The sequence below is a fragment of the Piliocolobus tephrosceles genome, chromosome Y (genome assembly GCF_002776525.5).
Source record: "Piliocolobus tephrosceles isolate RC106 chromosome Y, ASM277652v3, whole genome shotgun sequence".
NCBI classification, from domain to species: Eukaryota; Metazoa; Chordata; class Mammalia; order Primates; family Cercopithecidae; genus Piliocolobus; species Piliocolobus tephrosceles.
In genome coordinates this window covers 16,576,317-16,599,535 of record NC_045456.1, presented here as the reverse complement: position 1 = coordinate 16,599,535, position 23,219 = coordinate 16,576,317, and the positions used below count along the sequence as shown (strand labels likewise).

The window sequence follows — 23,219 nt, the reverse complement described above, 5'->3', positions numbered from 1 at the left end:
TCCCTTTTCCACCAAGAGCCATGAGGGCACTAGGACAGAAAACACATCCAGTTTTTTTAGCATTGGCTGTTATGTAAACATGCTACAAAAACTTGAATTAGTTTGCAAGAAAAAGCCCATTAGACTGTTTCCAGAGAAAACAGCAATGCTTTGGGTCACTTTGAAAGTGAGTTGGCCCATCTCCCCCAGAACACGACCTTCTAAAAGCATTTTTGTACTAGCAGCATTAATGGAAATGTGCTATTCTCCGGGTTATTGCCATGGTTAACTGTGAATCCCACAAGTGGCTTAAAACAATCCCAAATATTTCGATAGCTTAGACACCACTTAAAAGTTTAGCTCAACAGAGTCACTTTCCATTTTTCATGGCAGAAATGAGGCTTCCTTTGACAGACCATATTTCTGCAGCACTGTTAAATGGTGGCTTTCCATAGCAGCGTGATTTATGGCCTGCCTCTAGGACGGACCACGTTAGGTGTAGGATAAAAAAAAAAAAAAAAAAAAAAAAGTCTGTCTCCACATTGGAAGAAAAATAAGTTTGCAGAATAAACTTTGTGTCCCTCCTTTAAAAAAAATCTCAAATATTTCATTTTTAAGTAAGAAAAAATAATTATGAGACTTGGAGTCTTATTTTGTTTTAGTTAAATCCCCCTTTCCTGTAATCGTGATCAATTTCAGTTATCAAATACTGATCTTGGCCAAGACCGGGGGAGAGCTTGAAGCCAGAAGTTCAAGGCCAGTCTGGGCAACATAGCAAGACTTCATCTCTCAAAAAGAAAAAAAAAAAACAATGAAAAATAGCTGAGCATGGTGACATGTACCTGTAGTCCCATGTACTTGGGAGGATGAGGCAGGAGGATCGCTTGAACCAGGAGGTCGAGGCTGCAATGAGCTATGGTTGCTCCACCGCACTCCAGCCTGGATATCAGAGCAAGACCTTGTCTCTAAAAAAAAAAAAAATTTGAAAAGTACTGATCTTAAGACAGCAATTCCGTCTCCCATGTTCTTATATCACGTGTTGAATTTTGTTGGCAAATGAAAAAAAAAAAAGCCAAATTCAAAAAGTAAAAGTCTAGTTTGTGTCCCAGAAAATGGGGATTCCATCTTGCTTTTGAGGAGTCATTGAAAGACATCCCCACTTGGGGAAGGATGGAAATCCTCTGTCCCTTGTCTCTCTCTTTCAGATCACTTTTCACCATTGGGGGCTTTTCCTGGTCTAATTCCCATGCCTGCCCACTTCCGCTCTTACTTCTTCCTTCCTTTCAACTTTATTTGGGATCTCATAAAGGCCTGAGTCTTTCTTGAAAGGAATTTGAAAAGAACCGAGCACGATTCTTTTCGGGATGGAAATGTCATTTCGGGATGGAAACAGTATTTCAGGGCACACGCTGCATCTCAATAGAACTCTCTCTACCATGTTTCTTTCTCTTTCCATCGTGGTTCACGGGAACATTGGTTTGGGAAGTGAGCCAAGCCAGTCTTTTGTTCTTATTTTTACTTATGATAATAGAATATTTTCAGTCTACAGACTTCTGCAGAGAGCGTGATTAATAACAAGGGTTGAGGCCAAAGAAGTGCTAACAACAAGGTTATAATTACATTATGGGTTTTTAGTGACAGCAAAATAAACCATGGGAGAAAGCTCAAGGGACATAGGACCTCTAAAACACACTTACCCAAGTTATACAGCCACGTCAAACTTCTAGTTTCTAAACGCCTTGTAACAAGAGATGACAGGAATGTAGTGTTTTTAATCAGAGAAAGAAAATCTTCAAGTTAAACACTCAGCCTTTCAAAATAATTCTCTGCCTCTCATTTTGATGGCAGTGGCCTAATGGTATCATGGTTTCAATTTCTCATGTAGCTGTTAATTTATGTTTAATGTAAAACACAATTTTATACTTTATTCCTTTCTTCAAACTATAAGCAATCTTATTTTGCTCATCACCAACTGCATATGTCTTATTGTTTGCAATCTGGAAAGTTCCCCTTCTTGGCCTAGTTAGAGACCCAGTAGTAGAGGAGATATATTTTCATTTGGGAATAATCTGTTCCCTGGTTATTTAATGGTATCATTATTATTATATATGAATTAATTCATTTTAATGAGAAATTTGCGTTCATTGCAGTCTACGAATCCAAGTTGCCTCATGCAATATAGTATCTTTTTATTTTAATCCCAAATTGTCACGTGCCCGTCTTTTCAGCAGACCTGTATTTCATGAATAAATCTTTCCCTTTGGTCAGGCAATAGACAGAGAAATTGTGTTTTGGAGAAGCAATAGGAAGAATAAGGGTGTGAATGCCAGATCAGCTGGATTTCAATCCCATCAGTTCTTACTCTGAACAAGGTCCCATGACCTTGGGCAAATTACTTAACCTTTCTGTGCCTCTGTTTTCTCATCTATGCAATGGGGATGACCGTAGTTCCAGCTCATGGTGCTCTTTGCAGATGTAATGCATGGACAGAGCTGGGATCAATGTGTTGTTGCACAGTGCACCCAGGTGGGGTCAGTCTTCTTTGTGTTCATTACGACTGGAGCTCCCTCATGCTCTTGTTGGTTCAGAAGGACATTTGAGAACACAGGACTGATTCACCACTTGATGCCTGGCTGTTTATCCCACAGGATCATTGATGGACGTGATCTGATGCCCCTGCTTGAAGGAAAAAGCCAACGCTCCGATCATGAGTTTCTCTTCCATTACTGCAACGCCTACTTAAATGCTGTGCGCTGGCACCCTCAGAACAGTGAGTAAACAGACCTTTCCATGCTTCTCATGCTCCGTGCAACCTATGCCATGGGAATAGTTAAAACTAAAGGGCAAAAAGGTGGCTCTGCTCAATGGAGGCCAACAGGTGCCTCAATGTGCGCCCATGCTTTGCTTTGTCCTCTTTTCCCTCCTCCTCCTCTCTTCTCCTTCTGGTGACATAGTTGTCCAGGTAGGAGGACATCAGAAGGCTATGTCATTCACCCACCTGAACACCACCCGCAGCTTCTCTATCCCAGCAGAGGAAGCTCCCTGTTCTCAACAGGGCGCTGTGGCTGGTCCTTTATTGCGTGCACAGCTTCCCAGCTTCATTCCTGGTACTCCTCCCACACTGAGGACAGCAACCCCTGTGCTCTGTGCATTGCTGTGCTTACACTTGCAGGCTCTTCTCCTGGAAGGATGTCTTGCCTCATCCATCTTGGAGGGTACTGCTCAATACCCCCCAGACTCTGCTGAAATGCCACCTCCTCTGCATGTCCTCAAAGGATTCCCCTCACTCTTCTAGCATGGCACTAAAGGCTAGAGAAGGAATGAATAGCATTTAAATGTTTACCTGACTTATTTTCCCAGCCTAAAGATGATGGATCGTGACTCACTGAATCTGTATTTTGTGTATCATGCATATTTGCTACATTTAGATATTTAAAGCAAAGATAAAATGTTCTTCAGTACTATCCCATTTCCTGAACTGGGGGTTCTTTTAATTGTGCAATCGAACAGGATCTCTTGTGGGTTTTCTAATACTTGTTTTATAGTGGCATTTCCAATTAGCATACAGGAACAAATGGTTTATAATCTTAGGTGTGGTTATTGATTTCAAACCTTTCTTTCATATTTTTGAAACTTAGAATTACAGTAATATTCTTATCACTAAGATACCTGGCAGTCAATGGAAAGTGATGAGCAATTTATAAAACTATTGTATGTACTAGAGGTACCTGTTGAGGTTGGACTTTCAGTTCCTTCTTTGGAGGTAAAATAAAATACCCCTTTTCTCTAAGGGGCTTTGGAGCTCTGCTTCTAGAACCTAGGACTGCCCCCCCACCCCGCCCCGAAGAAGGGGTGTGTAATAACCTCCTAGCTGCTAACTTCTTCTTAAACTTAGGGTGATTCCATTCCATTTTCCAACAAATCTTTCTCTTCCCCACTCACCTAGCCAATTTACCCAAGACTTATCATTTAAAGAGCAGCCTCTCTTTTATTTTTACAACTTTTCCATGAAATTACAACCCTTCTATTAGCCACAGAAATCACAACAGGTTTATGCTTCAGAGTTTCTCCTTTAAGTCTGGGCAGTTTCCTCATGATATGTTCTAGAAGACAAAGAACAGCAGAAACATGGGCTTGCAATTTTACTTCTGGAAGCGTTTTATTCACATATCTCATCCATGTGGCTACAATTCCTAGTTTCCATAAGAATACTGCTTCTTTTTTAGATCAGTTTATAGCATCGACTTCTGAGCTTTGTAATAAATCAGAACTCGAGGACTCTTTCTTTTTATATGGAGCCGGCAAGGAATGTGAAGACAAAGTTTCTGTGACTACTGCGTGTTCGAATAAGTCTGTATCATGTCCTGAACCTTGCAAAATTGTATTTTAATAGAGCCAAATCCCCAGTTAGAGAAGCCGGAAGGAACATATTGGATCAGAGGCTGGAGGAACACATTATGTGGAGGAGTAAAGAGAAGGGGGACAGGAAGAGACAGAAAATAGGAGTGAGAAAAACAAGACCCAGTTTCTGATAGGCAACTGGCCCCGGGATAAAATTTACTTCTTAGACTCTGAATGCAATTCCTTCAACTCTTCTGCCTTGGACTGGTAACAAAAAAAGGAGAAATCACAGTATCTGAAGGCTAGAATCATTTATCGAGATAAAGGACCTCAGGAAAACATGATGTTTATGAATCATTTATGATTTATTTTTTCAGATGCTATCTGAAACTCAGCAACCATATTTGCTGTCTTGGCTTTTGTGTATGTCTTCATGTTTAGTCATTTTGTATTTTATCTATTCATTTTTTCTAGAAATATGTATTGAGCACCTACTGTGTGGAACATATCGTCTTAGCGCTGGCATCTGTCAGTGAGCAAAACAGACAAAGTTCCCTGCTGAAGAGTAGCTTACATTTTAGAGCATGAGGCACTGCTACCTGTGCCATGTGCTGGGAATACAGGGATGTGTAAGGAAAACGTGACTCTCATCCATATGGAGCTTTCTGTCACCTGGGGAAGACAGATCTTAAACTAGTACTAGTTGAGTGAATCTGCATAGGTCATCTCAGATAGACTTTGGTAGGAGCTTGTCAATAACCACTAGAGTGTGGAACATATTCCATGAATCTTAGGGATAAGAGGGCTGTCGCCTGACCTCAGAATACTTTATTAGAAAAAAAAAAATGTAGTATTAGGGTTTACTAGCAGGCAGTGGTATGCTGGAATCAGCTCCTGATCGTTCAGGAATCTTGCCAGTTGGTTGTTAAACCATTGTGTGTCTTCATTTGGCTGTGTTGTGGGTGTTTATACCACGGCCAATTGGCAAACATGACAAATACAGGTTACCGTTCTCCCTCAGAACCCTAGATTAACGACAGTTTGTTGGTACCAGTAGAACTGACTGCAGATGTTTTTAAGATGCAGTTACCATTTGTCTTGATTACTTAGAGGATTAAATGTTGTAATTCCAAACTCATGAAATACTGATTTTCCAAAAACTTATAGCTAGGATTTCATTTCCACCCTTTTAAAACATGAATCTCTTTTAAAATTTATATATAATGTCTTCGCTATAATTTAGTTGTCTCAGCAAATTGAATGACATAATTTAATTATGATCTGATATCATTATTCCTATTACATTTTACAAGAACTCATGAAAGCATGATTATAACATGGATAACTTTTCTTGCACTAAAATAAGAATTTTGAGTTAAAATTTACCATTCAATGGGTATGAAAAATTTTGGCTTTAACGTTTGACATACGAATTAATGTTATTAAAAATTCAACACAATGTCAACTTGATTTTATGGATGGAATTGATCTTAGAGGGTAGGTGGATACTTGGCTCCAGGATTTTTAAGCTGATGACTGTAGTCTGTGAGATAAATACTCACATTAATGGAGAGTCCCCAAACCAGCTGGTCGTACCAAAATCCATGGGATAGCTGTAGATATATTCTAGAATGCAGTGCAATATGGTACATAATTAATAGCTTAAAGCGTTTTGTACAGACAAATATGTAATCTTAGCATCATGTAGAAAAAAAGTCACATATATTTGAAATGTCACACTTTAGTCAGGAAAAGGGATCTCCATGAAGCTATAAAAATTACTTACAGAAACAGGGCACCGATACCATTCTTTCCCTGGGAGAAGGAGATAGACATCCTCACATTGAACTAGCAGAGCCTCGTAAATCCTGCTCCATTTTCTATTCAAGTTTTTTGGAAACTTTTTTCCAACAACAAAAAAATAAAAATAAAAAAAGCTTTATTTTAAAAAATGACAATACTAGGAACATTTGAATGATTATCTTCTAGCTATTGTGAAATATACAATCAATTAATGTTAACTGGTGATGGATATCCCAATTTCCCTGATGTGATTATATGAGTGTTTCAAATGATCGCGGGTACCCTGAAAATACGTACATCGAATATGCATCAATAAAAAGTAAATAAATAAAATTACAGCAAACAGCAATAGGGTAATGGAATTCATTCCAAAGGAATGTGTTCCTTTCCAGCTTTCTGAAAGATACCTTCATTTCAAAATAAGAGCTGAGTAATGGTTTAAAATCAAAACCAGCTTACCATGGTAACATAAAGAAAAATGCTTGCATTGCTCACTATCTAGCATTTTCATTTAATTAAAATTTAATTTTGCCTCTAAAACACACCTAATAAAAGAGAAGAGATTATCATAACAGCCACTTATGAGTTAACAGCATCAGAAAGGCAGCACTTGGCTTTCATCATCACTAGTAATTTTGGTGAGTACTTGTCAGATGCCCTTTCTCATCTGATCCTCTGAATTAGGATCTAAAGTGTCAGAAATGAAATATCGAGGGCTGAAACTGACCTAATATGAGATGCAGCATTTCCAAATTTAAGCTCACCGGGAACTATCCTGTATTTCAGCTGACCTTATAAAAGGACATATTTTCATCCTACTCTGTAACTGTTGTAGCAATTAAGAAAAAGCACATATACGTAAACCATTTCAAGGATAACTTTTAAGTATTAGGATTTATTTTCTTTGTGAGCACTTCAGATGCTGCATTACCACAAGCTTTTGATAGTTTAGGCATGCAGCCATTATTTCACTCATGTGCCTGTGAAGCCCAGTAGCAAGGTATACAACATTTGTACTTGTAATTGTAGCAACACAGGATGATGGTGTCCTGGGATGAACAGAATTTGCTTTGGAGATCTAGGAGAAGGAGTGATTTATGAGGTTAGAAAAGATTTCATTGAACTTTTAATTTTTTAATTAAATTTATTTTATATCATTATCATCCAAACACATCAGTAATAGCTTAACTTCTCCTAACAATCATTTCCAACAGTGGAAGAAAATCACCACATAAATAGATTTTGTGTTTTCCAACACAGTCTATTAAACATATATTTTCTTATGGAACTTCATACCTTATAGACAGTATCAGACAGTATTTGAGATAAACATTCAGTTTTCAACCAAAGTTGTAGTGTGTCTGATCTAAGATTACACTAATACTGTGGGAAAAAAGTCCTGGTCATTACTTTTGATAATTTGCTACAGTGCAAACTTACTTCCTTATAGAGACAAAGTAATCAAAATTGAATTTTCTTTCTTGAATACAAAAAAAAAAAAAAAAAAAAAACCCCAAGAATTTGGTGTGGCTGAATGCTCATATACCCTCTTCCATCTAAACTTGGCACCCAGCTTATCCTGATCTTTTTGCCGGGGGTCACTTCTGATCTTTTCCCCTTGCATTCTCTCTCCTACCGTTTCATTGATTTTCTACAGTATTTTACACATCTCTTTTCCCCGACTTCAACATGAGGCGTCTCTCAGTTCTCCTGGAATGTCTGCTTTTATGTCTCTAAACCCCCGCCGGATTTGCTTTCATATGCTCTCAGACCTGGTGTTTTCTAAATAGACATTTTAGTTCTAACCAGGGCATGCAATATTTAGCAATTTTTTGTGTCTTCCTTACTTTCGTATCTTCTATACAAAAATGTTTTGTAGGTGGTTATAGATGTTTCCCTTTGTTAATCTCATGTTCTTGAAATTTGTCATCTCTTTTTGTGATCATTATGTATCTTTTGGAGACGTGCTTGATGACAGTAAACACTGATGTTTATTGCATATTTACTGTCTGCAGGACACTTTGTCAAGAACATTGTATTTGATATCTCATTTAATCCCCTGAATTAGAAGAGATTATGATTATATTAGTTTCAGATTTGACTGTAACAGAAAACAATTAAAAAAAGTTTACATTAGAGAAGGTTTTTGTTTTGTTTTGTTTGTTTGTTTGTTTTTTGAGATGGAGTCTCGCTCTGTCACTCAGGCTGGAGTGCAGTGGCGTGATCTCGGCTCACTGCAAGCTCCGCCTCCCAGGTTCACGCCATCCTCCTGCCTCAGCCTCCCGAGTAGCTGGGACTACAGGCTCCTGCCACCATGCCCGGCTTTTGTATTTTTAGCAGTGATGGGATTTCACCATGTTAGCCAGGATGGTCTCGATCTCCTGACCTCGTGATCTGCCCGTCTCGGCCTCCCAAAGTGCTAGGATTACAGGCGTGAGCCACCGCGCCCGGCCTTTTAGAGAGAGGTTTATATCTCCATCTCATGGGCGACATCCAGAGACAAATGGTCCAGAAAGTCTCTGGGGTGCAGAATCTTTCAAGCGGCTTTTCCACCTCCTGTAGAATGTGACAGCTTCATCTTCGTGGTGAGTGATGGCTGTGTCTACCCTAAACGCATACAATGGTGGGATGGATGGGAAAGATGAGAAGAAAAAAGTGCATGGCTACTACTTCCCAAGGAAGATAATCAGACTCTTCGCAGAGGCCAGAAGTTGGTCACCTGTTCACACTTAGCTTCACAGGAGGCTGCAAAGGAGAGTTTTGTTGTGGGTTTCCATGTACCCAGAGGAACGTTCAGTGACTGTGGGAGGCTGGGGGATCAGCTAGCTCTCTCTCCTCCCAGTGTTATTTTTCCCAATTATAGATGGGAAGACAGGGAGGTAGAAGGTCACATTATTGGCATAGAGTTGCAAAGTTGATGGCCAAGTTGGGATTTGCAACCAACACTGTCTGCTTTTGAGTCTGTCTCCCATTAATCGAAATGTCTTCCCCTAAGACAATATGTTCTTTTACTCACAATTATAAATCATGACTCCTCTACCTAACTGTGTATCTGGACATCTCCGTGCCCCAATGCACTGAGTCCACGATTCATTCACATCCTCTTATTCCCCAAATGTGGACATCCTTGGTGTTATCACGTCTCATACTCCTTCCACTGGCTCCATGCCTGATCCTCGTGCTCTCAGCTGCCCTCTTCCCTCTCCATGAATGTTCTTTCCTGGGGGCCAAATGACTTATGCCCCCTGCACAATTCCTGATGACTGCCCATTTTTGGCACCAAGCAATCCCAAAGCAAATGTACTTCCAAGCTCTCTGCCTTCCTCACTCTGTTATCTGCCGTGATCAGATCGTAACCTCCAGTGCCTCACAGTAGCCTGTTGGTCCTTCCAGCTGGAGGTGGTGCAGAGCCATTGTGTGATTTCAGGCAGGATGCTCCGGATGGATCCCAAGGAGACTGTGGAGTGTATTTGGCTTCTTGTCTGCTCACACTGGATTTCATGATGACAGCTGGCTCCACCCCTCTCCTTCCATCCCTTCCTCCTAATAACCATCATCTCCTTTTTTAAAAAATTTATCCAACAATTTTTTTTTTTGAGGTAGAGTTTCGCTCTTGTCACCTAGGCTGACATGCAATGGCACGATCTTATCTCACTGTAACCTCCACCTCCAGGTTCAAGCGATTCTCCTGCCCCAGCCTCCCGAGTAGCTGACCTCAGGTGATCCACCCCACCTCGGCTCCCAAAGTTCTGGGATTACAAGCGAGGGCCACTGCACCTGGCCCCAACAATTTTTTATTGGGCCTCTATTCTATCTAAGATACTAGACACTACACATTTAGGAGATGTGGGAGATACAGTCCCTACCTTCAGAGAGGAAATCATCCAGCCAGAGAATTGGAGACCTCAAGTGTTGACTGAGTGATGAAAACTGGTGAGAAGAACAGAGGAAGACTGGTGACTTCCAGCTGGGAATTCAGATGGGTTCATGAAGGGGAACATAGCAGGGCTTTGAAGAACAGCTAGAATATCAATATGGAGGCAAGGAAGGGAAAGTGAGGGAAGAGTCTCATATACATCATACACCCACTTTGTTCCAGGTTATATATTTCTGTCCCTTACTATGCAAAACCCAAGGCTTAATAGAAGGGAGTATTTCGTCCTCAAATACTCAGGCATCAGTTGAGAAAGCTTGTGTTGCTCTCAAATTGCCTGGCTGTGAAGCAGGTGCACCCAGCCACTAGAGCTGCTTCCTCATCCTTCTCACTGTTGTATCGTGAGCTCCGGTGCTGCCAGCTGCAGGAAGCAGGCAGAACTTATCTACTGTCATCCATTTTATATTAACCAAGGGCTGAATAGTTAGGGGGTTTGTGCTATGGTAAACAGATGGCAGTGAACCTTGGGGGTCCAAAACAGAGCTTGGGGCCAAGATGCTTCTGGTGAATGTGCATGTATTAAGTTAGAAGACACATGATCTATGGAGGCTCAGGTATGGACACACTGTAAAATCTTTGGGTCTAAGAAAAGATTTGAGGCATTAGTGTGAGGTGTCTGGATGAGACTAGGGTAATGTATGGAACAATTTTTTAGGTGGATCGCAGGAGTCAGGAGGGCACCATGGGATGGGTTTTCAGACATCAGTTCAGTAGATGACATTAACTTTTCTGTAAACTTACTGAGGGGACAGGCCTACGGTTCTTTGTGTGGGGGTTCCTCACAACGGAAAAATGGAACAGTATGTGAAATGGTTCTTGAAGACCTTCAAGATGGCAACAGGGGTACAGGCTGCCAAGACTGAAAACCCAAAATATCTGCGTATGCCTTCTATGATATATACATGCAGTCTTCCAAGCACCCAAAATAAATCTCGCCAAAACTACCAGTTGAACATCATTCATCAAGGGAAGTTTAAATCTGAGTGATACATTAAGAGCCAATGTGTTGAAGCCATGTAGATTTATTAATAGTTTTCCATATACTTTAAGAATCCTTAGCAGAAAAAAAAGTCTTATGACATGTATTACAGTAGCAACAGATTGAAGGGCAGATGGAAACTGAATTGTTTCTTGCGTAAATTGGCTGCAGCTTTCTGTTCACAGTTAACTCATGTATAGTCTCTACTATAGACCCAGCCTTCTTCTGACAGCATCACATATAGGAACCAATTTTTAATCCTCAAAGCAGGGAAGAACTATTATTACGAACATATGACAGAGGAGCAGACTGGGACACAGAGAGGTGAGAGCAGCTATGCCCAGCATCACGTATGTAAGAAATTACAGAGCTCATGGTTGAACCTAAATTATTGCTGCTCAGAGCTACGCCCTTAACCAAGTCAGTGGCATGAAAAACCTTGATGGAAGCACCTGCCCTCTAGCTAGTGCATTCTCTCTCTCTCTCTCTCTTCCCCCGACCCCGCCCCCGGGCTCCTCTGTCTATGCAAGTCTCACAACACATTATCAGGCTAAGAAAGGCAAATGCTCTTTTATAAAGACATTGCTATCGTCCTGGAACAAGAGAGTCTTCGGGCCCCTGGCACCACCCCTTCTCCATCATATTTGTCTTGTAAAAGCACAGCAACTCTACCTGTCTCTGTTCCTTCTATACTGCCTATGGATCTTTGGTGCCTTTTCTGTCCCTTAGAGCTGTTCGTTCATTCATGCAGTTTATCACCAAGCCTTGGAGACTTGTGAGGATTGTCTGTCTCAGTCCAGTTTCTGACTCATTTTATCAAAAATAAAGTTTGTCTTATTTTATAGTTTAGCTCTCAGAGGGTTCATGTGTAGGGAGTGGCAAATTTGTGCTGTGATAACCATTAGACCTGACATTTCAGGGGCTCAGCCCATCCAATATTTATTCTCACTCTTGCTGTAGAACGGAGCTTCTCAACCTGGCTACTATTGACATTTGGGGCCAGATCATTCTCTGTGCTGGAGGCTGCCCTGTGCATTCTAGACTGTTGAGCAGCATCCGTGGCCTCTCCCCACCAGGTATCAGTAGCACATCTGCCCCACCGCAGCTATGACCACAAAATGTGTCTTCCGACATAGCCAGATGTTCGGGAGATAACTGTGTGTTCAGTGCCTGTCTTGGTGGGAAGCTGGGGGTCTAGGAGGAGAGGGTTCTGCCATCCATTTGTCAGGGACCACCCTGACAGAGGCCCCATCATCTCGAATGTCACCGGCAGAAGAGACAGCTCCTCTGTGCTGTGGCTGGGAAAAGACATACCACATACTACCCACCTTTGGCCAGAACGGGCCATGCAGCCTTTCTGACTTCAAGGAAGCTGGAAAGTGTTCTGGAGCACTTGGATTACTCAGGGTTCATTATCCCCAAGAAGGAGGTGTAGCCTTGTTTTTGTGGCCTCAGAGTTCCAGGTCAGGGCACCTTGCTTTAGCCGCTGTGAGTTAGAAGCAGGGGCCGTAAGGACACAGTCACGTCGTGTGATGCCTCTGAGTGTCTGTCGTGTGTGCAGTGTCTTTACTTCTCCCAGATGGGCTTTCCGGACCTGGTTTTGTTTTGTCTCACATGATGGCTCTGAGACTTCTGCAAGACAGCAGTTTAAACATTCAGAGAGGCCTGGAAACGAGCGTCCCAGGGTCCGGATTGTGCCCAGCTCTGTTATGGAGTGTTGTGACTGCTCTAAGTAGAGAATTCAGAATGCAAGATGTGAAAGGCTTGCATCATTATGAGAGGCCAGAAGCATTTGGGGCCCTTAGGATAAAGACAGAATGAGGCTTCGAGGACCCTTTTCAAGAGGACGTTGTTAACATTTGTAGGCCATGTAGCATGACCCTGTTCCCGGACCAGAGCGAGGGTAGGACTGCTATTTCCTGCAGCCCAACAAGAAGATGCAGCTGAACTGGGGAGGAAGAGAATTTTTATTTCTGTAACCGGTTACAGGGAGAAGGCCTGGAAAATATTGCCCAGACCAACTCAAAATTACAGCTTTCTGGAGCTTGTGTACCTTCTCAGCTATAAGTTTATGTACAAGTGTGCATTCATCTAAAGACATAAGTCATTAACTTCTTTTAATCTGTAACTAAGGTCGGAATCCTGGAGACCTTCCTCTGGAGCCTCAGTAAATCGACTTAATCTAAATGGGTCCAGGTGCCTGGGGTGATTACCCTTATCTTGTCTCCCACTAAATCGTGGAGGTTTGGGGAGTTCCTTCAGACCCCCATAAACTTGTTTGTGGAGGTCTGGGGAGTTTCTTCAGACCCCCAATAAAACTTGTTTAATCCTAAACGGGTCCTGTTAAGAATGCCTTTGTTATTTTGTCATGCTTCGAGGCCCAGGAGAGGCCTGGGCAGAACTCTTGGTGGGCTTTTGTTCCATTCCAGCCTTTGTATAAAGACACTGGCTCTATCAGCTTTTAAGATTTCACTTCCCCACTCAGTCAGTGCTGGAACAGTTATTACGGAGGCCTGTGTTAGTGAGACCTGGCCTGCCACAACCCGACTCCGAGAGGTTAAGAGGGAGCTTGTGCTAGATACTAATACTGATTTTAAAAAATATTTTAGTACATAACGGAAGTTCTGGCTTGTGCCCTCTCTATTTTTGTTCTTGGGGAGCACGTGTGCTCATTTTCGGGGCTTCCTTGCCAGGGCTCCCGCTTCCCGTGGCTGAGTTGCTGTAACTCAAAGTAATAGAAATCACGTCTCTTCCCGTTCCAGGGTCAGAAGCCCGTGTGGTCCCCAGACAATCCCAGGGAACCCAGAAACCTCTTTTTTCTCTTTGCTCGCAGCTTAGTTTATTTTTAATAAGATAGCTGCTGCTTTAGGGTCCTGTGTGGAGGATGCTGAATCAGTTTCTGGCTTAGGCATCAACTTTTTCTCACTTACATTCTATCTGCCTTTTTGTCAAATGACAATAAACTTTCTTCTCTCATGAGTTGAGTCACACTGTTTAGTGGTGATTTTATATAAAAATATGTTTCACCAGATGGATGATGATTTCCTAGCATTTTGTTCTAGCACAGTGACATAACAGTACTATATCATATGTCACTGATATCTTTGACCATTACTTGTGACAATTCGTTTTCTTAATTTGGGGGAGGGTTTTAAAACACTCAGTAGAATTAGTGTCCTCATCACCACTTAGACTACTTAAACAAGTAAAACAAAACAAAACAAAACAAAACTGTCCACTTTAATTTTCCTGCGTTCTGTATATCAAATTTAATAATTCCTTTTCCGGGTCATTGGATCTCAGTTATAAATGAGTCTCAGTTTCCAGTTTGGTAAAAATATTTATCTTTTTCAGTGGTGAGGGAGAAACAGTCTTTTATCAGAGCAGTTGATGATAATTTTTAAAATACAGTAGTGAATAAACATTTTTTAAAAATTTAACATTTTTCTAGTATATGAGGATACTCAGGATGAAGTATGTTATCAAAATAATTTTGGAATACAGGATTAAATATACCTATGAAAAATATAAAATGATTCCAGGCATGGTGGCTCACACCTGTAATCCCAGTGCTTTGGGAGGCCAAGGCAGGAGGATTGCTTGAGCCCAGGAATTCAAGACCAGCCTGGGCAACATGGAGAGACCCCATCTCTACAAAAAAATTTAAAATATAGCTGGGCATGGTGGCATACACCTGTGGTCTCAGCTACTTGGGAGGCTGAGGCAGGAGGATTGCTTGAGCCCAGGAGTTCGAGACTGCAGTGAGCTATGATCATACCACTGCACTCCAGCCTGAGCGATAATGCGAGACCCTGTCTCTAGAAAATACAAATCGAAAATATAAATTAAACAAACGAAGGTGACTCTGCCAGGTGCCTTCTATTTTATCTAGTGACTGAGTTGTGCTCTTTATCTTTGAAATGACAGTTTCAAAGATATCAGTTTGGAGATGTCAGTTCCTGGGTTCCTGATGAATAATAGAACAAGCTCCCAAAGTAGGGGTGGTTATCTTGTGAGCCACTATACAATAAAAAGTGCAGTTCTAGTTCTCTCTTTTCAGTAAATCTAAAGTGGACCAGAGAAACAGCACAGGGACTAAGCAATCTACCTTTTTATGAAAAGTTTTTAAAAATCCAAATGAAAGGATAAAAAGGCAAGCAACCCCAGAGCATGCTAAATCATTCTTTAGAATAATTAACTCTTAGTTCTACACTTGTCTGAACTACCCAGCAACACCACTGCCGTTCCCAGGCCAGGGTGCCTGCATCTCTTGACTGGGCCTGACGTCGATCTGATCTTCCAGCTCACACTTCGGGAGGATTGTGCTCTGGTGGTAATGACGGGATCCTGTGAGTGCCTTTCAAAAGCAAATGGAAAATACAGGCTCTTTACATGAATTTATTCCAGGAGCCTGTATTCTCCTGGGGTTTTAAACACACAGAGGCTTGACTCGAATGTCAAGTTCAAAATGCCCTCTAAATTTGCATCACTGGGAGCACGAGCAAGAGAGCCTTCCTGGCTCGCTTCTCTATGTACCCACTTTCTCTCTCGGCTGACCCTGAGGAAGGATTCTAAGTGGCTGCAAATGGCAGGCTCTGTCAGCCTGTCTCCAAAAAGTCTTCTGAAGGAAATTTCTCATACCCTGGAAGAAAGTGTGGGATGAGAGGAGTGGATGGGAAGCATCTTAAGGTTACTTGCTGCCTTTTGAAACCCTGCTGGAGATGGTAACCAAGTGCCGGAATTCTTCCTGCAGCCTGGCGTGTCTGTGTGTCAGCTTGACCTTATCTTTCTGAAGCAGGTGCACTGAGCCCGTGTAAAGTGCACAGATGTCATGTCCTGCTCTCGCAGAAGCAGCTATGCCACAGACTGCAGGCGTCTCATTATGAATCTTCTTTAATATATTCATCTAAACGTATTCACCTTGCTTTCCCTGTCTTTCTCAGCTTTAAAAAAAAAACCCACACACACAAAGAGGCTGACTTTTCCCATCGCTAACCTTGTCCAAGGTCAGGGGCGATTTGGGGACATCACAGGGCCCCAGTGACTGTCAGTTTAAACCCATTGCATTAATCTATTTTACATTTTGATCAGTTGATCATGAAATACCTATAATTACAAAAGTCGCCCATGCCATTATATGCACAAATGATCGGGATGACTTACACAGGGGTGGGGGGCTTCCTCGGAGGAATGCCTCTTTGGTTTTATGTAAAAGCTGTAAGGGCATTCACGTTCTGCACCTGATTCTAGTGGGTTCATGCATTTTAATTCTCGGTTTTTATCTGCTACGTTTTGCCTACCCAGGAAACATGTTTAGGCCTCTGTTAGAAGGTGTTCCTTCTAGAGCTCCTCAGAAAATGATAACATTGTCTGATAAATAGGAAATGGATCAATTATTTCATAATTATTCATTTGTTTGTAACTTAGTTTTTCCGAGCAATTTCAATATTTTGGAGTTTATTGAAATACAGAACTTACATTTAAAAAACTAACCATCCTATGCTGGTGTTGATGAATTCCCCTAATTTGGAATCTCTAACAGCTTTTAAAGGTATACGTTGCATGCCATTATATTCTAATTTAAAGATTTTTAGTAAATGTATAGAGTTGAGCAACCTACTTTCGGAACATCTCCTTCATCCCCGAAAGATCGTTTCCATCCCCCATTTGTAATCCCTCCTCACCCTCACTTCTAGCCTCATTTAATTTTTTTATTTTTTTATTTTTTTTAAATTTTTAATTTTTTTTTAATTTTTTTTTTTTTTTTTTTGAGACGGAGTCTCGCTCTGTCCCCCAGCCGGAGGGGCAGTGGCCGGATCTCAGCTCACTGCAAGCTCCGCCTCCCGGGTTCCCGCCATTCTCCTGCCTCAGCCTCCCGAGTAGCTGGGACTACAGGCGCCCGCCACCTCGCCCGGCTAGTTTTTTGTATTTTTTAGTAGAGACGGGGTTTCACCGTGTTAGCCAGGATGGTCTCGATCTCCTGACCTCGTGATCCGCCCGTCTCGGCCTCCCGAAGTGCTGGGATTACAGGCTTGAGCCACCGCGCCCGGCCGCCTCATTTAATTATTTTTTATTTTTGTTTGTTTATTTTTGTGGGGTTGTTTTTTGTTTTGTTTTGTTTTGTTTTGTTTTGAGACAGGGTCTTGCTTTGCCACCCAGGCTGGAGTGCAGTGGCGTGATCATAGCTCACTGAAGTTTCCACTGCCTGGGCTCACACAATCCTGCCTTAGTCTCTGGAGTAGCTGCGACTACAGGCACATCCCACCACACCCAGCTTTTTTTTTTTTTTTTTTTTTAAATTTCTTATAGAGAAGGGCTTTCACTATGTTGCCCAGGCTGGGCTCAAACCCCTACCTAGGCTCAAGTGATTCCTCCACCTCAGCCTCCCAAAGTGCTGAGATTACAGGCATGAGCCACTGCACTCGGCCCTCATTTCATTCTTTTACTTTTTTTTTTTTGAGACAGAGGCTCGTTCTGTCACCCAGGCCAGAGTGCAGTGGCATAATCTCAGCTCACTGCAACCACTGCCTCCCGGGTTCAAGTGATTCTTTTGCCTTAGCTTCCTGAGTAGCTGGGATTACAGGGACCTGCCTCAACTCCCGGCTAATTTTTGTATTTTTTAGTAGAGACAGGGTTTCGCCATGTTGACCAGGCTGGTCTCCAACTCCTGACCTCAAGTGGTCCATCCGTCTTGGCCTCCCAAAGTTCATTTAATTCTTGATTTGACATTTTTTGGACTTTCTGAAAACTGAGAAAATAAACTGTTAACTGCAGTCCTACCAAGTTTGACGCTGTTCCTGCTGGCTGTGTGTATTGGTGTCTGTGTGTGGCTTCATAATCTCTCCTGTACATATTAACATTGTGCCTGCAGCCTTATGATATCTTCACCTTCTTACATCACATGGCAGCATAATTTCCGCATCACTTTTTCATTTGTGGTACATACAAGGATGCTTCATACCTAATGCCGTTTCCATCCTTTTAAACCACAGGCACATCCATCTGGAAGGCCTTTTTCTTCACCCCCAACTTCAACCCTGTGGGTTCCAACGGATGCTTTGCCACACATGTGTGCTTCTGTTTCGGGAGTTACGTCACTCATCACGACCCACCTTTACTCTTTGATATTTCCAAAGATCCAAGAGAGAGAAACCCATTAACTCCAGCAACTGAGCCCCGGTTTTATGAAATCCTCAAAGTCATACAGGAAGCTGCGGACAGACACACCCAGACCCTGCCAGAGGTGCCCAACCAGTTTTCATGGGACAACTTTCTTTGGAAGCCCTGGCTTCAGCTGTGCTGTCCTTCCTCTGGCCTGTCTTGCCAGTGCGACAGAGAAAAACAGGATAAGAGACTGAGCCACTAGCTGTGCCTGGGGACCAGACAGATGCATGTGGCAAAGCTCACCATCTTCATTACAAACACACGCCTGAGAGTGGCACTGGGGAAACGTAACTCCATCTACACCTTGGATTTGGGCTGATTCTCTATTTTATCACCTGAAGGCTTGGGCCAGAGCTCAGCAGCTACTCAACTGAAGGGGTGCGGGAGATGAGGTCTATAGTATACAGAGAGGAAGATGGTAGGTTTATGCCTTCTGTGGCCAGTCTTGGACTCATGGAAATAGAATGAATAGAGGGGCATTCACAAAGCACAGCAGTGCAAGCAGATGACAAAAAGGCGTAGAAGGCAATCTTAAAACAGAAAGGTGCAGGAGGTACCTTAACTCACCCCTCAGCAAATATCTATGTCAACAGTATAGGTTACCATTTACTCTATAATCTGAAGTGATGCAATAACCAGCATAATAAAAAGGCAATCACATAAAAAAGAGTTTAGTCATCTAAACATAAGTAACTTTAAGACGAATGAAAGATCTTCTTTAGGAATCATAGATGATGGTAAGTTCCACTTTGGTTATTGGAAGACAAGTCATTATTACTGGTATTCGTTAAAACACATATCAAATGCTTTTCATCACATATATAGTTATACATACATACATACACACACACATATAGTATATTCTTTCCTCAAGAGGGTTAAGATGTCTAAAATAGGGACCTAGAAGCTTATCACTATTTAAGTAAATACAGTAGAAGCTCACAAATAGAGTTCTTTGCACAATGATTTTTTGTAAAATTTTATAGTAATAATCCCAAGGCAAATCTCTTCTAAACTGATTTCCATTCCATAATTTGTAGTGTAATTCTTGGATTCCACTGTTTTCTTCAGGGAATGGAAGTTCTGAATTAAAAACCCACTGTGGAGATGCTATGGTTCAGGGAATCTCTTCCAACGTAATTCAGAATCACTGGCCTAGAAAGTCTCTGATATTTGGAGGGGAATAAAAATCACTCACAAGCAATCCATGTTCTATACACATAAGCATAATTTCCTTCAGTTCTAGGCAGAAGTTCGTCATCAGAGAACAGTCATGTATGCAAGTTTTATGGCTGAGAAATTTCTGTGCTTCCAATCCACAATGAGATGCATGATTTTGTTTTCATCCCATTTCCCCCAAGCCCCTGTAAATCAGGGAAGATGCATAACTGATCACCTGGGAGAGGGCCTGATAGTGGCACAGCTGGAGATAGTTTCAAAGTCTAAACCACCAGCCCATCCCGAGGAAAGACTCCTATGGAATGTAAAGTGCAATCATTTCTTCAGATATAAGACTTTCCCCAACAATGTGATTGGATTCCTTTATAGCAAAATCGAGAGAAGCTGCTATCCACCTGCTTACACATTCATCTCTTTTGTGGACTTGTCTGACCACCTTCTGTTTGCCCAGAGTTTGCTCACTTCCAAGACAGTGCCCATGGATGGAACACCTGTAACCCACACAGCGGTTTGCAGAGAATGTTAGCCATGACTTGGGCTTTCTGAAAGTTGGCTATAATTTCTGTATCCCTACCTACAACCCTGGGAAGTTGGAGCAAGAAGGGCATACTATTGGGCTGGGAGGATTCAACAGCATTTCCCCAGTTGCCCTTTCAGTTCTTCTATTTCAGACGTTAATTTTGCTTCTCTTCTAAACAAAAAAAAAAAAAGAAAGAAAGAAAGAAAGAAAGAAAGAAAGAAAGAAAGAAAGAAAGAAAGAAAGAAAGAAAGAAAAAAAAGAAAGAAGTGATTCCTACCCCCTAACTCCAGAATTGTTGAAAGCTGAAAAGCATACAGGATTCTTCCTTTTAACGTGGATTTCCCATTCCAGAAATTGTGGGAGAATATGTCTTCTTGCTTTAGAAAACATTCTTATTAGAGAGGGTACTAGCTTACTGATGATGTGTTAGGATTGCTGCTGATACTGTCATGTGGAAACACTTAAAGGCACTGTTATAAACTTATCCTATAAGATGACAATGTTTACTCAAAGTCTAACATATTCAATGCAAGTAAGACTTTCTGAAAACACTTGATGATGTGGGGATGCTGCAGGATTAAATAACTTGAAGAGCCTTTGTAGATTATATGAATGCCTATTTGTGTCTAGAACTAGTTATTTAACCTGTAAAATGTCAACAGCAAATGAAGGATGAAGTATATCTCTAGATGCAAATATATTGAGTTTAAAAGTGCCTCAAAATAATTGAGATCACATTTCAGGACATTTGGAAATCAGGTTGATTTGTGGTAGCCATAATCATCTTAAATTTCAAACCATTTACCATCTGAAAGTTTTGATTTGAATGTATAACAGGAAATTGGAATTCTTTTGTCCAGGAGAAACCTCACAAACCTTCTTTAAGGCATAGTTTTGTTGTTTGTTTGTTTGTTTGTTTGTTGCAGAGCTGTAAGGCATGGCTGCTTGTTTACAAAGCATCTCATTCATATTCCCTTTGGAGTTGTATATCCAAACCTTAGTGGGTTTTGAAACTTTAAGCAAATTCTTTTAAAAAATTATTATATCTCTAGCGTTACTAGATATTAAAAGTTAAGCAAATAGATTAATGATGTATACATTGGCATCATTTCACAAGATCAAGAATGCTGCAGGAAAAGCAAAATTGCAATCTACGTATCTATGGTACTAAAGAAGTCCTGTTTTTCGAAAATGGAAGCCCACTTCTCAGATTTTTCTGAAGGGCATACAATGAAAAGTGGAGGGGAAAAACACACACACAAAAACAAGTATTTGGCTTGTCACAGAAATCTGATTGCATTAAGTGGAAGGATTATTTAGAATATATTAATGCAAAGTTAAACATTTTCCTTGGCAATTCAAAATGCTGTGCACTAATACCCTGCTTTCTAATGTGACTCAATTCAACAATGTGGGGAATGTTTACTACATTTCCAGCTTGATGTCAAGCAATGGGGAATACAAGTTCGAGTTCTGCAAAGATGCATCAACTTTCTTAGCTCAAGAGAGAAGCTGAGACATACAGAGAGGAATAAGACATAAAATAGCTCTGACCTTTATGATCCAAGAATGGGAAAAGGCTAGATTATTACCCATCAGGCATACTCTCTGAGGCCTTTTTAGGAGCCTACAAAAATGTTTTAATTTCTTTTATAATCAGAAGAAAAGAAAGTGAACATTGGGGATTGGAAATCATATTGGCATTTGCACCAACATAGTCATAAAATAGTACGTTAATATGTTTTTACTATATATATATATTATATAGTACAATCTATTTAATATGGTTTGCCTTTGTGGCCCATGAAAGTCTTACTGGGCCCTGGGGAAGGTATCCCACCCTGGTGAAGCAGCTGCTTTGCTCTACAAATACCTGAGGCAGAAATTTGATTTGAAAAATATTATTCTCTCTTCTCTTTGTTTCAACCGGATTCCTTAGGAAAACCAAACCAATGTCAGAACAAACCCCCGAAGCAGTAAGAAGTTGGAGTGAGAAGGGCGTGATATTGGAACTAGGATTGGCTCTCATGCGACCGAGCTATTCTCATAAAACGACAAAATGTGTCCATAGAGAGGCTGCTGGCGAGTACGTGGCCATAGGGAGCCGACATGCCCGGGAGGAAAGGTGTTGATTACATGGAGACTTCTAAAAGCTAAAGACGTGTTACCTTCTCTTTAGTGCCTAGAGAATGTGATGCGTGATGCAAATGCTCAACACCTCTTAAAGTGTAGCTGTCTGACCTCTATGGACCTCACATCCATCCCAGACTTCATGGACAAAGATTCTCCACTTGGCCACACTTTAGCCAAGCTCCTCAACCTTCTCCCAGGCCCAATCTGGGCACTTCCTTGTAAAATCCAGTTTTGGCAAGAAGTCTGTTAAGTCAGTTTAGCAAGAACACCTAACCCCCCCCCCCCCCCCGCCCGTATCTGTTCAACCTCAGTATCTGATCAGGCTCCTCAGCCTCCACCATCCCCCAGGTGATATCTGGTCACCTGGCCGGCCTTCAGCTAGAATCCTGTTAGGTCAGTTTAGCTGAATGCTCCCTGATATTTCCTCTTGGTAATCTTGCATCCACTGCCCCTCACCCTGTTCCCTGTCTGTAAATCCCCACTATTCCATGGTGTATTCAGAGCTGAGCCCAGTCTCTCTGGCCTACTACAAGTCCCCATTGCTGTGGTCCCTGTACCCATCACGATGGTCCTGAATAAAGTCTTGCTTACTGTGCTTTAATAGGTAGCATTGAAGAATTTTTTTCTTTGACATCATCCATGACAACATGAAACCTATTGGGAGAGCATGACTGTGCAGGGTCTTTAGAGCTCAGCTTTCTGAGGCCCTGAGCATTCTTGCTTTTCCGACACCGTGAACCTGTTCCTGTTCTGTGTTGCGAGAGATCACTCAAGCCAGTGTTACTTAATACCATCTCTTTGTGTAATAGAGCTGAATAAAGTAATTGTAATATACCAACATTTTACTTTGTTGAGTATTATTTCAATGGGAGCCTTTCCAATGAAGGAAACATCAGCTTTCCTTGTTAGAATGCAAGCAGCTTAAAAACTACCCATGTCTTTCTGAAAAGGAAACATTGCCATGTAACTATGTATCAGTTTTCTAAGAACTTCCTGGGCCTTCTGTATAGGAGACCCTCAAATTTGGGGGTTCATCTGAGAATGGTTCTACTCATTAAGTTCAAATCCTCTAAATGATTTTTTGGTAAGTTTATCTTTTTTTTTTTTTTTTTTTTTTTTTCACAGAGTCTCACTCTGTCGTCCAGGCTGGAGTGCAGTGGCACAATCTTGGCTCACTGCAAACTCCA

General features: G+C 41.5%; 1 protein-coding gene across 5 annotated transcripts in view; it reads left to right on the top strand.

The window, feature by feature from the left end:
* Window positions 1-22,870, top strand: part of STS (steroid sulfatase) — a 203,809-nt gene extending 180,939 nt beyond the window's left edge. For 4 of the 5 annotated variants that reach the window (XM_023202537.3, XM_023202536.3, XM_023202539.2 and 1 more), the window contains 2 exons: window positions 2,628-2,749; window positions 18,029-22,870. In XM_023202537.3, coding sequence (XP_023058305.1) covers window positions 2,628-2,749; window positions 18,029-18,402 — 496 coding nt within the window. In that variant the 3' untranslated portion in view covers window positions 18,403-22,870. The remainder of the gene's footprint in view (window positions 1-2,627; window positions 2,750-18,028) is intronic. The other variant, XM_026451811.2, reaches the window with a different exon arrangement.
* Window positions 22,871-23,219: the final 349 nt, after the last annotated feature.